Source organism: Nicotiana tomentosiformis, chromosome 6 (assembly GCF_000390325.3).
Source record: "Nicotiana tomentosiformis chromosome 6, ASM39032v3, whole genome shotgun sequence".
Taxonomy (NCBI): Eukaryota; Viridiplantae; Streptophyta; class Magnoliopsida; order Solanales; family Solanaceae; genus Nicotiana; species Nicotiana tomentosiformis.
This window is the reverse complement of record NC_090817.1, coordinates 91,800,022-91,814,229: the sequence shown is the minus strand read 5'-3', so window position 1 is coordinate 91,814,229 and position 14,208 is coordinate 91,800,022. Positions and strand designations below refer to the sequence as shown.

Below are 14,208 nucleotides of genomic sequence, written 5' to 3'. Positions count from 1 at the left end.
GCAGAGTATATTTAGGGGTATATCTTGGATGCCAATGTTCCATGGCACACTGTGGAGCACGTCTTAATGCCAATTAATATTACGAAATAATGTCATTGGATAATGGCTATGATGTCCTTCAACGATAGGTGCATATATGTTTATGACTCTATGCGCGGTGGAACTGCTCATCAAGCCAAAATTTAATAACACAATGCACAAGTATTCTGTGTTGCTACCTCATTTTTTCGTGCACACACATTTCTATTTAAACAAAAAAGATATCAATTGGTGCACTGGTGTCTACAAATTAATGGACTTGATTACCCCTTTTGATGTAAAACTGGTTGAAGGACTGCCTCAACAAGTCGAAGCGTATGAATTTCTTTCAACACAATCTGTTTTGTTTTTAGATTCTGTAGTGTGATAATTGTTGTTATTTTTATTTTTGTAGTGATTGCGGTGTATTTGCGGCATCATTTGCCGAGTATTTCATTGAGGGCAAGACGCCCCCTATATAATTCAATGCCTTTGCACACTGACGCATTTTTGGTGCTTTCTTGTGAGATTATGCTAGAAAGAAGATGCAACTGAACACGCAAAGTGATGATGAGATTATTGGTCGATAAAATAAGTCGCGGAAGCGGAAGAAGTAGTTACCTTTGTCATTGTTGTAGGATGAACTCAATAATTTTGTTTTGTATTGTGTTATGTTATGTTGTCATTGTTGTAAGATGGATCACATTTATTTGTGTTTGAATTTTAAGAATACTTTTAAGATTTGTACAGTAAATGAGATGTATGCTATGTTATAAAGGTTTAATGAGTTTTATTGCAATATTGGAGTGTTGTAGTTTAGTTTATATTGGTGTTTTCTCCCTTGATTTTGTGTTGTGAATTCAAGATATGAAAAATATACGGTAGTTTGTGATACACTGTCTCTTCCAGATACACACATGATACACATATGATACAGATATGATACACACATGACACAGTCGTTTTGGATTGCTGCATAGTTACTTTCTTCACAATGAGTTCTGCAGTTTGTTTGGTTTCGAAATATGTATAGATGAAGCCACACTCTTATTTGAAAATTTCTAAAACTATTTGCAAAGTTTTCTAGCTGCTACGACTGTTTTCCATTAGTTAGCTTTGTTATTACACATACAAACATGAGTAAGAGCCGATACACAGAGATACATAGCTGATACACAAGAGATACGTAGATGATACAAATATGATACATAGCTAATACATTTTGTTTAATCAAACAGATGTATAATTTACCGATACACAGAGATACATAGGTGATACACAAGAGATATAAATATGATACACACCTGATACAATTTTTTTAATCAAACAGATGTATAATTTAAAAAATACACTTGCAACACGTTTTTAAATGATAGATCAAATATTTATTTATGTCTAAAATTCAAATGACATTCTGCATTGATACAGTTCTTGATATATTGGATTCTTCTAAATTTCTATGATATTCAGTAATGCAAAATAACAAGTAATTCTAAGTTTGACATATTTCATCCTCTCTTTGGATTATTTCTACAAGTTTTCCTATTGTGACTTTGTTCTCCACACTGTCCACATGAAATCGACCTTTTTTGTTCCCTTTCAGATATTGGCTTGCACCTCCACTTCTTTGGCCTTCCTATTGATTTAGTCATGTCTGGTAGGAAGACTTTTTCATTTAGAACTTCTGCAGAAATTTTCCATATGCTTTCACCAGGAACCAGATAAATTGGAATTTCATAGGTCTTCAATAGTTACTTCCTGGTGTAGTACACCGAACAATACTTCATGTGATCAACGTATTTGTATTTTAATATTGTCCAAGCATGTGCATATGGTAGCTCATCCAACTGAAACCTTCTACAGCTGCAAGTTCGATCTTTTAGGAACACCATTCTCTGCTTACCCTTGTCAAGTACTGAATATAAGTATCTCGTCGAAGGGGTCACCTACAAAATTTATCAACAATCATTAGTGGCATCAAAGCATATACCCTCAAAACACATGTACTGGTGAGCCTACAAGATTCAAAATATCTTAATATCATGTCAAACTAACCAATATTTCAGCAGTGGGGTAGGCATAGATGCTACATTAAATTGAAATCCTTATATACTTGCTGGTAGTCGCCTAAAAGTTGAATAATTTTCTTACACAATGACTAATTTCTTGCATGCCCTAGAAGAAACAGAGAATAGAGGTAGACCAAACAGCTTTGAAAAAAAATAGAAAACCTGAAGCCTCGGGTAACAAAGATAAGACCCTCCATTACTTGAACACTATAATATTGCTTTTGTGAAAACAATGAATATTAAAAAACATTAGCTTTAATCAATTTGGTCTTTCTGTGCCGTGCAGGTGGACACTAGTTTAATAGAATCACATAAAAGGTTCAAGATGTAATAGATTCGTGAATTCGGCATGATTACATATTATATGCATAAGTATCTACAAATTTTAGTCATGCCTTCATCCGATGTGACAATTCGAGATTGTCCATCAGCATTGTATCATATTTTTTCCCAAGATCAATAAATGACTCTATTGCATTCTTTTGGTTTGTAACATTCCACCGTCCGATCAATTGCCTTATGTACTCTAGCAAAGGCAGTACTGGGAGTTCCCTAGCAGTCTTGAGCATTGCATTGATCGACTCCGCAATGTTTGAAGTCATTGTCAATGTTCTATTGACAGTGAAATGTGCTCTGGACCATCTTTCATACCCAACGTTGATTAAGGAATCTTTAACCCTCTTATCAATTCTATCTACCTCTGCCATGTGATAATCAAACTTCTCAATTGTGTATGCTTTGGTCATAGCAAAGAATATGTCTTTGAGCTGCAAATGGTTCTTCTTATAATTGGTATTTATATTATTCCATAGATGCCATATGCAGACACAGTGAGGTACTTGTGGATACAATGTTGCCGCTGTATTTTTAATGCCTTCATGCATGTCCGAGACTATGCACATTCTCTTCCTTTCCCCAAATGCATCCTTGAACCTCACGAAAAACCACTCCCAGGAAGCATTATTCTCTGAATCTACTATGGCATATGCGAGTGGTAGGATACTACCTAATAAATTGAATCATATAAACATATTTGAGTATATACATGAATAATATATATATATATATATATATATATATATATATATATATATATATATATATATATATATATATTACATTATTATTCTTATTTTTACCTGTTGGATCTTGTGCAGATGCTATCAATAATGTTCCTCTGTATGTCGATTTAAGAAATGTTCCATCTACAGCAACAACCGGTTTGCAATACTGCCATCCTTTTATAGACGGATATAGTGCAACGAAAGCATACATGAACATGTCTTCCTCTATTTTTTCCAAACTTACCACCGACATAGGATTTGTAAGAACCAAAAATATAAAAGTAGCTTGGTAGCTTTTCATATGATTCTCTCGGGTTCCCTCTCAGTAGTTGAACCGCATACTCCTTCGATCTTCATACTTTCATATATGTCATTTGAAGACCATGTTGTTTGTTCATGTCTACAATTATGTTATTAGGAGTGTATATTATTTTTGGGTCTTTGTACTTGTCTATCAGAAGACTGCCGATGAGTTTTGCAATAGCTTGACGTTGTGCGTAAGATCTGTCTTTTAGCGGGCATGAGTGCAGTTTGCTGAAATTTCTGACCCTTGAAAAGTTTTACTTTTTTCAGGCTCGAAGACTTAGAACACCAATCGCAATTGTTGTTGATGCACACTAGGCATTACCTATGACAAGGATATAAACTTTTCCATCAATAAATAGAGTGACATGAAATACAATGATATATAGTGATACACACAACCATCAATAATGCTAGATGAAAAAATACAATCACTATACAGTACTACACGGTGACAACCACAACTTAAAAGTGTACAACTACAGACCTACACGCAACAACTTATTTTCAGCATAATTATGCTTCTAACATCAACTACGATATATATTGAGATACATAATTATACAGTAAATATTTGATACCTATTTTCACTTGATCTATATGCACCTTAAACTGGAAATTTTCCTTTGCTGCCAAGTGCTTCATGACTTTGATTATCGTAGCCTTGTCTTTATAAATTTGACCTTCTTCTACATCTATGTGTTGAGGGCCAGTTATTATGGTATTTTCATCAGATTCTGTATCCTACCAGTCTTCTCCATCCCCAAATTCAATCATATTAATTGTATCGCTATTGTATCTCTCCTGTATAGCAGAGCTTTGTGCACACTCTGAGGAAATCACAGCAGAATTTGAATTGTAGCAGATCATATCCATATCCTTTTCACTCGATGTTATACAAAAGGGGATACATTGTAAATTTCGAGCTTTTTTTCAGCTCAAGATATACACATACACCTATATTATTGTGTATCACTATTGGTGGAGAACTGTTTTGGACAATGTATTTTATTTCAATAACATTCAATGAACTATCTATCATAAGTTGTTTCGAAATTACGTCTACAAAATCTTTAAAACTTATATTTGGAGTAACTATTACATCGTCGGCATTGTAATCTACAAAACTGTTGTCAACATTTTATCGACCACCATACTGAATAAAAATTGGTAAATTTGCCATTGAAGTAGCTGAAATTAGGTCAACACTCACTAATTTCTTGATTAATTTTGATTGTAGTTCGTAGTTCCTTCATCAAAGGTGTATCTACAGAGAAATTGCGAAAGGAAATTGTTGCTTCTACAATAAAATTGATCGATTTTTGAGTGAAATTTGGAGCTCCTTTTGAGATCTTTTTGGGAGAGAATGCCGTGATTTATAGAATTTAGGTTTCTGTGAAATTGATACGCTTGAAAAACAGGCAAGTAAGGAAGATCTTTAGCGTGATTCTCGGATGGAAGAATCATTCCTTGCGTGTATCTCTAATTTTCGGCTACTTTTGGTAAGTGTCTAATTTTGGACTAGAAGCTGGTAAGTTTGAGTTTAATTTCTGTACCTTTCCCTATATATATTCACTAATTCGATTTCGCAAAAGATATTCGGAGGAGAAAGGAAATGATGCAAAAGAAAGGAAAAAGGGAAAGCATCAGAAGTAGGCGAATGAAGAAGAAGGAAGAGGAAGAAATCAGCTATTGTTTAATGGAATAATACGACGAAAATTAGGTGAATTCAGATTTTTATAAGGAGCAAACTCTTCTTTCTATTACCAGTTAAAGCTGCAGAACTCAGTTCCTTGACATGACCTGACCATAGAGGCATAGACCTTCCACCATTGTTTGCAGGCTGCTGGTGGAGTTCCTTTATGCCCTCTTCTCTCCTACCTAAGAACCATAGGATTAGGTCACTCAAGTTTTTATTTAAGCAAAAAAAGAAAATTTACGAAGGAAGTTCAACATTTTATTACCTTAAATACAAAAGGCCATGATGCTTTAAGTAGCTTGAGAATGTCCAAAATGGTATCTGCAAGCTTTTCCTTTTAAATAAAAGAGTGTACGTACTTTCTAAAGGTTTTAACTTCTATTGTTCTTCCCCAAAAGATGACCGTAAATTGTACAGGGGAGACACCTTTCTTCTTAATAAGCTAGGGTTGCTTGGTTTTATCATAAACCAAAAATTAATCCAGGCATTAAAATTTTCCAATTCAATATGACTTTTAGTTTGCAATATTTAACTCTACATTTAAATATTATCTTACGTAACTAATACTATATTTATAAATTTTGATATAAAATATTTTTATAACAAATACTCTCTCCCACCAATTTGATTTCATTATTAATCTATTTCAAGAAGAATGACACATTTTTATATTGAAAACAATTAACAATAAACTTTTTTATTTTATACTTAACGGGATATTTTTATAGCCACGCAAATGTTATGGCTTGTTTAAAACTATTTAGTTTCAAAAGTCTTATAGCCACTTATATATATAGTATGTTTAAAACCATAAATTTTTAAAATATTTCATTTCTTTCTGTGTACAGGTAAAATCGGGGATAAAATTACCTCCGATTACCCGATGAAGAAACGAGAGACAACGTGGTTCGACGCTGGCTCGGGTAAAGCCAAGGGCGCCCACTAATCAGAGCCCGGGGGACGAATGACACATCAAGAATCGAGCATGGCCGAACATGGAAAGAATCTAGCTCAAGCAAAACAAAGAAGTGAGGTTAAAAGGAAGACGGTTAGAGAGGACGAACGAGGAGCCCAAATATTCGCCATCAACCGGATATCTCGGCGCGGGTCACGTCCCATATCAACTACATTGTTTAGACTTGTATTAGGATCGAAATTTCCCTACTATATAAAGGGAGAACCTTTTTATTTTTTTTACCACTGTTTTCACGTATATTAAAGCAATAAAGTTTACGTTTGTCTTTAGTAATTGTTCAAGTGTTTTTCAGCTATTATCTCATTCAACTGAAATCGAGCTCCATTCCGAGGGACCAATTGGGACCAGTTTCTAACGTTCAAGTTTAACGCCAGGCTCAATTACTTTGTAGTGTTTGGTTTAATTGTTTTGCTTTCCTTTAATTTAATTATTTGTTGTTCTTTGATCATTCGTATTAAATCAAATCATGTATCCTTTAAATCGTATACAAATTTAATTGTTACTCATTTTAAGAGTAACAAGTTTGGCGCCCACCGTGGAGAGAAGGATAATAGTGATAATTTAACATAAATCCTTATAACACACCCTATTTTACACTTGCTCTTTGAAGTTTGATTTCAGGATTATTCAAAATGTCAAATTCTCAATCTGCTCACTTGAATGTTGACGTCGCGTCAGTCCACCACGGTGAAAATAATAACGTGGTACCAAGCAATGACGTTCCCCTTGTCAACCCTAATGGCGTTCCAATCACTGATCCACTCGACGCCAATTCACAAGTTGCTATCAATATCAGCCTACCGAGTGATCCCCAAAACAACATTTGCAGGGCACCCCGACCATCGGCTCGAGAAGCGCCCGAAGGAGGAGGTGATGGAGTTATCTTACATTTGATTTTTAGATGTTACCAGCTCAACAAGTGACAAACGCACAACTGCAGAGTCAAAATCATGCACAAAACGCGATTGAACCTGAGCGGGTTGGAGAAGATATTCAGAGAGAAGAGCGGATTGTCACATAACTAGACGGGTTCGGACTCAGAGAAACTTTCGAGGTAATGAAAATGCTCGAAGCACTGACGAAACGGGTGAAGTTCGGCAAAAAGAAGATAGATGCAAATGACAAGAAGGCGGAGACATAGAATTCGAGGGTCGATCAGATCCCGGGAGCGCCTTCGATATTGAAGGGACCGAATTCAGAACAGTTCATTCAGAAACCTTTTCCACCGATTGCAGCATCAAAGCCAATTCTGAAAAGGTTTTGAATCCCGATATTCCCAAATATAACGGAACCTCAAATTCAAACGAGCATGTGACCTACTACACATGTGCAATAAAAGGCAACAACCTCGAGGACGACGAGATCGAGTCGGTGTTGCTGAAGAAATGTTGGAAAACCTTATCCAAGGGAGCAATTATATGGAACCATAACTTACCACCAAACTCTATGCCAACGCTACCAAAGTTACCAAAGTTGAGATGAGGAAATCATACCTCTTTAAAGTCAAGCAAAGGGATGGACCTGCCCCCAGTTGCAGACGATTGGGCCGTTCAGGCATTTACTCAAGGACTCAACCCCCGAAGTTCAGTTGCTTCTCAACAATAAAAGCAAAACTTGGTAGAATACCCTGCGGTCACCTGGGACGTTGTCCACAACAGGTACCAGTCAATGATCAGAGTCGAGGATGATCACCTAGGATCTCCCAGGGGGTCTATTTACCCTAATAGAGTGAACAACATGTCTAAATGAATTGTGGATTAGGAGCCGAGGCCACCCCTAGATCGATACTAGTCATACGACTCGGATAGAAGGGGAAACAGATCCAATCGCCACTCAACCAGGAATGATAGGAGAAGCGACCAGGGTCCAAGTAACCGAGATTTGGTGAATAGAAACAGTTTTGACAAATCACCTGGGGGAAAAAATGCCCTGAGATTATCTGAATATAACTTCAACGTGGATGCAGCGAGTATAATGTCAGCCATCGGTCGCATCAAGGAGACCAAATGACCAAGGCCGCTCCAGTCCGATTCCAAACAAAGGGATCACAACTTGATATGTAAATATCATGGTACTCACGATCATAGAACCGAGGATTATAGACAGTTAAGGGAAGAAGTGGCTCGTCTATTCAACAATGGGCATCTTTGGAAATTCCTAAGTGAGCAGGCCAAAACCTAATTCAAAAATAGGGGTGCCAACAAACAAATCGAGCATAAATAACCTCAACATGTGATTAACATGATCATTAGAGGAGTAGATGTTCTACAAGGGCCAATCATAAAATGCACTAAAGTTTCTATCATAAGAGAAAAATGAACTCGAGACTATGTTCTGGAGGGATAAATCTTGTTCAGCGACGAAGATGACGAGGACGTCATTCAACCTCACAATGATGCACTGATAATATATGTACTTATTAATAAATCTCGAATTAAGAGTGTATTAATTGATCCAGGTAGATCTGTTAACATCATACGACAGAGACTCATGGAACAAATAAGGCTATTAGATTAGATCATACTAGCAGATCGAGTATTAAACGGGTTCAATATGGCGTGTGAGACAACGAAGGGTGAAATCACCCTATCGGTCAACATAGCCAAAACCACCTAGGAGACAAAGTTTTATGTAATCAAGGGGGATATGAGATACAATGCCTTGTTCGGGAGACCATGGGTCCACAACATGAGGGCGGTGTCGTCGATAATGCATCAAGTGTTGAAGTTTCCAACCCCAAGTGAAATCAAAACAGTCTATTGGGAACAACCATCCGCAAAGGAAATGTTCACTGTTGAGGAAGAGAGCCCGGTGCCCATAATCACGACATCAAAAAGTAGGGGGCTGGTCAAAGAGAAAGGTATCAAATAGAAATCGCTGATCCCGACCTTGAGTGGGCCATAAAAATAGGAGGAACGCCCAACGAATGAGGAAGATGACTTTAGGGTCCCGAGATCCTTTGTAGCACCCAATGATACCGATGCCTCCAAGTCGATGATCGAGTAACTGGAACAACTTATATTGATCAAATACCTACCGGATTGAATGGTATACCTGGGCACGTGATTAACTCCCAAGCTCAGGAAAAAACTCATTGATTTCCTTAAAGAGAATGCCAATTTTTTTTACCTGGTCCCACTTAGATGTGACAAGGATCCCGTCGGAGATAACAACTCACAAATTGAGCTTAGATCTGAAATTCTGCTCGGTGAAATAGAAGAGGAGGTTGTAGTCTGAAATCAAGCATGCATTCATTAAAGATGAGGTATCTAAACTCTTAAAAATAGGTTCCATTCGGGAGGTTAAATACCCGTATTGGCTAGCTAATGTAGTAATCGTACCTAAATAAGGAAACAAGCTTAGAATGTGTGTAGATTATAAGGACTTGAATAAGGCATGCCCGGAGGATTCGTTTCCTTTGCTTAACATCGACCGAATTATCGATGCAATGGCTGGGTAAGAGACGTTGAGCTTTCTTGATGCCTATTCCAGGTACAACCAAATACAGATGGATCTAGGTGACCAAAAGAAGACTTCTTTCATAATTAAGTTCGGCACTTATTGTTATAACATGATGTCGTTTGTGTTAAACAATTCCGGTGCCACATATCAATGCCTAGTTAACCGAATGTTCGAGGAACATATAGGGAAATCAATGGAGATTTATATTGATGATATATTAGTTAAGTCCCTACGAGCAGAGGACCATTTGAAATATTTGCAGGAAACTTTCGACATACTAAGGGAATACAACATGAAGCTGAACTCGTAGAAGTGTGCCTTTGGAGTCGACTCAAGCAAGTTTGTCGATTTCATGGTATCTAACTGAGAAATAGAGATCAACCCGGATAAAATAAAGGTCATATAAGATATCATCGTGCTTGATAAAGTAAAGGTGGTACACAGGTTGACCGGGCAGATAGCCGCATTGGGCCAATCTATTTCTAGGTCATCGGATTAGAGCCACTAGTTCTTCTCGTTACTAAATAAAAAGAACGACTTCGCTTGGACCCCAGAATTCCAAAAGGCTTTAGAAGAACTCAAACGATACTTATCAAATCCTCCTTTGTTGCACACCTTGAAGGCGAATGAGTAGTTATACTTCTACTTGGCAGTCTCCGAGGTGGTGGTAAGTGGTGTCCTGGTCCGGGAAGAAGAAGGTACGCAGATTCCTATATATTATGTTAGTAGAACCCTAGGTGATGCCGAAACGAGGTATCCACACCAAGAGAAATTAGCGCTAGCCTTATTAAGTGCATCTATGAAGATAAAACCATACTTTAAATGTCACCCTATATGTGTCATAACCTCGTATCCGCTATGGAATATTATGGCAAAACCCGAGCTTTCAAGTTGGCTAGCAAAATGGGCCGTAGAGGTTAGCGGGTATGACATTTATTACAAACCTCGAACAACTATAAAGTCTCAGATTTTAGCACACTTCGTGGCCAATTTCACATCGACCTTAATCCACGAGGTTGAGAATGAATTATTACTTATCTCGGGGACTAGCTCGGGGGTCTGAACCCTATTCACGGATGGTGCTTCCAACCCAAAAGGGTTCGGGATGGGAATCGTACTAAAATCGCCCATGAGTAATGTAATAAGGTAGTCTATTAGAACTGTGAAATTGAGGCTATGATTGCAGGTCTAGAACTGGCTAAGATCTTGGGGGCTGAGGTGATTGAAGCCAAGTGCGATTTCCTCCCCGTTGTTAACCAAGTTAACAGGACATTTGAAGTAAAAGAAGACCGGATGCAGAGATACTTAGATAAATTACAAGTGACGTTACATCAGTTCAAGGAATGGACTCTACAACATGTGCCCCTAGACTAGAATAACAAGGCCGATGCGTTGGCTAATCTTGGGTCGTCAGTCGACTCCGATGAAATCAATTCCGGAATGGTGGTGCAATTGATGAGCTCAATGATAGCCAAAGGTCATGGAAAGGTAATCTCAACAAGCCTGACTTGGGATTGGAGAAACAAATACATAGACTACCTTCAGAAAGTGAAATTGCCATCGAATCCCAACGAATTGAGGGCCCTTCGAACTAAGGCTTCCAGGTTTAGCTTGGTTGAAGGAAAACTGTATCGGAGATCATTTTTCATACCGTTAGCAAGGTGCTTGGGTCCCGGGGAGACCGATTACGTGATGAGGGAAGTCCACGAGGGTACTTGCGGAAACCATTCAGGAGCAAACCGGGTACTGCTACCCGGCAGTAAGGTCAGGAAAAATCGGGCTACTAAATCCCAAAGGCACCGAGCCTACAAGGTAGGGCCCAAATGAGAAAGGCCACGACCAACTTAAGAAATGAAGCCTTTAGAACTTTGATCACAATATATAAAGGGCTCGGAGACATCTGAGTTCGTGAATAAAAAGTAATGTACTTACACATTTTTAATCCATAAAAGATTACCTTAGACCCGGTCAAGTCAATCGGTCTCAAATTACGGGCATGAAAAGAGCCACCTTCGGCAAAGAATAGTTGTGTCCGATTAAATCACTCGAATATTTTAGAAAGAATTAATTTTTTATCAAGTCTTTGGAAGTGAAAGCAACTCAGAGTCATTATTTAACACAGGCCTCATTAAGCAATGCCAAATTCTATGCAAAGGCATCAATGACATATTATTAAGTCTGAGACACAAGTTATATATCTTAAGTCTTAAACATAAGCAAATACACAAAAGTCAAAGGACACAACAAATAGCCGAATATATATATATATATATATATATATATATATATATATATATATATATATAGAGGCACTATAAAACGGCCCCAAAATACAAAGCATGTACCTACATGAAAAAAAAAAAATAAGCTAAGACATTTCCCGCCTAGTCTTCATCGGAGCCCAGCTCGTTATCTGAGCCATTGGGCTAGTACCTTGCTCTGGCCTCTCCTTCTAGCCTCTTTGCTTCTTCGATATTGGCCGCTAGGTCAACCCCCAGGGCTTGGATCTCCTCGAGAGTCTCTTTCTGAGATAGCCACTTAACATATTCGGCCTTCGTTATAATACGGGCTTTGGCTACCTCTACATCATTCTTGTACTGAGCCAGCATGTCCTGACACTCAGAGGCCTCGTTCGAAGCCATTTTTAATCTGGATTTTAGCGTTGTGTACTCTTGGCCGGGGATATCGCATTCTAAAATAGCAGAGGCATGCTACTCTCAGAGCTCCTCAACCAGCCGAGACCATTCATCATCCATCTCTCTCATCATTCGGAGGTGCACTTTGGTTGATGCCGGATCCTTTTTGGTGTCATCGGCGTTAGCATTTGCATTTAAACTCTTGATATCGATCTCGATCATATTTACCTTTTCAACAAGAAGGGCATGGTCTTGTTTCACTTTTGAATCCTCCTTTTGGACTTTCTCAAGCTTGGCTTAGAGGGTAGGGTAATCGGCCACATCCCTAAGGACTCCATCCTTCTGCTCGCAGACAGCTTTATACATCTCTTTTTGCCGGACCTACTCCTTGAGCTCAAATTCGAGGTTCTCACCTCCATCCGGGACCAGTGAAAGCTTTCATGATTAAGCACCGAGGCCTAAGACATAAAAAGAGAAAAATTATTAAAATATCGTTAAGGCAAAAAGAACTCTTTAAGATACGAAGAGAAGAAGGTATATGTAATGACCCGACCAGTCATTTTGCTTTCTAGATCCCCGTTCCCATAATTAAGACTCCTCGTATGTGCTTTTACTGTGTTATGACTTGCGGATGGTTGGTTTGGGTTTGGAAGGGTTCAGGTTAAAATTGAAATACTTGGTTCCTTAATAATGGCCTAACACGACCAAGTTTGACTTGAGTCAACATTTTAAGTATACAACATCGAAACTCGAATTTGATTGTTCCAATAGGTTTGTATGACGATTTTGGACTTGGGCTTATGTTCAGATCGAGTTTCGGGTGATCCGGGAGTGTTTCGGTGCCTAATGTTGAAAGTTGGCACATTGAAGATTTTCTACTTCTTTAAATTTGGTTTGAAGGAGATTTCAGTGTTATCGAGTTTTTTTGGGATTTCGAGACTGGGAATAGGTCCGTATAGTAATATATGACTTGTACGCAAAATTTGGTGTCATTCCGAATTGTCTAAGTAAGACTCAACGCGTTCAAAGCTAGTTGAAAAGTTTTAAGTTCATAAATTGATTCAATTTGGTCTTGGGTTGCGATTCTTAGTCTTGATATTGTTTTACGTGTTCCCAGGGTTTGAGCATGTTTGTATTATATTTATAGACTTGTTAGTACGATTGGACAGGGTCCAAGGTGGCTCGGGTAAATTTCGAACCACCTGCAGCTAAGTCTGAAATTCTGCTATTGCTGGTTCAGGTTTCTTTCTTCATGAATGCGGAGGTGGAGTCACATTAGCGGAGAAGGAATTGGGGGACTAGACATTTTTCTCAACACGTTCGTGAACAACAGTGTTACACCCTATATTTTCGTACGTAAAAATGCGTCGTAAGCAAACTAATGTAGGACCAAAAATGAGATAATATTTAAAAGTATATAAAGTAAGTTAATCATGTTACCTCTGAGGTTACAAATATTGAAGATCATGAACAACAAGTACAAAGAGGGTTGGACAGTTCAGAAGCTAAAGCAATTAAATAAAATAATATTTCGTCGAAAGTCGACAAGTTGGAAATGTTATAACATGTACCTTTGGGGTGAGACTAGGGTGATTAACATGATAAGAAGATTATGTTATGATTTATATTAGTCGTATGACATCCGTGTGTTATGTTTTGAAGTCAAGCGAGTTGTGGAACAAAAGTCGATGAAAGTCATCACAAGTTACATTCATAAGTTTTACTGAAACTTTGGGTCAAATGTAACTGCTATTTTCTCCCAATATACTTAGAGTTATGGGGTGTTCCACCCATAAAATTAAAGATCTATGAGTGTATTTTCCAATACATTAAACCGTTTGTCAATACGACATCGGAGTAGAGAGATATGGGCATTTTTGTGATACTTCACAAGCTGCTAGGTGACAAGTAGGTGTGTCACCTACTTGCTTAAATGAGAGCCCAAAAAATGGGCCATTTCGGGTAGTCCAAAGAGGCCTTT

The 14,208-nt window shown here is 37.9% G+C and overlaps 1 protein-coding gene across 1 annotated transcript; it reads right to left on the bottom strand.

Annotated features, from left to right (window-relative positions):
- Window positions 1-1,769: 1,769 nt before the first annotated feature.
- LOC104106038 (uncharacterized) lies at window positions 1,770-12,233 on the bottom strand. Its single transcript, XM_070179101.1, has 7 exons — window positions 12,025-12,233; window positions 11,926-11,936; window positions 5,222-5,335; window positions 4,203-4,284; window positions 3,227-3,390; window positions 2,483-3,093; window positions 1,770-1,964 (listed from the first exon to the last, which is right to left on the bottom strand). The coding sequence occupies exons 1-7, from the start codon at window positions 12,231-12,233 to the stop codon at window positions 1,770-1,772; spliced, it is 1,386 nt and encodes a 461-aa protein (XP_070035202.1).
- Window positions 12,234-14,208: the final 1,975 nt, after the last annotated feature.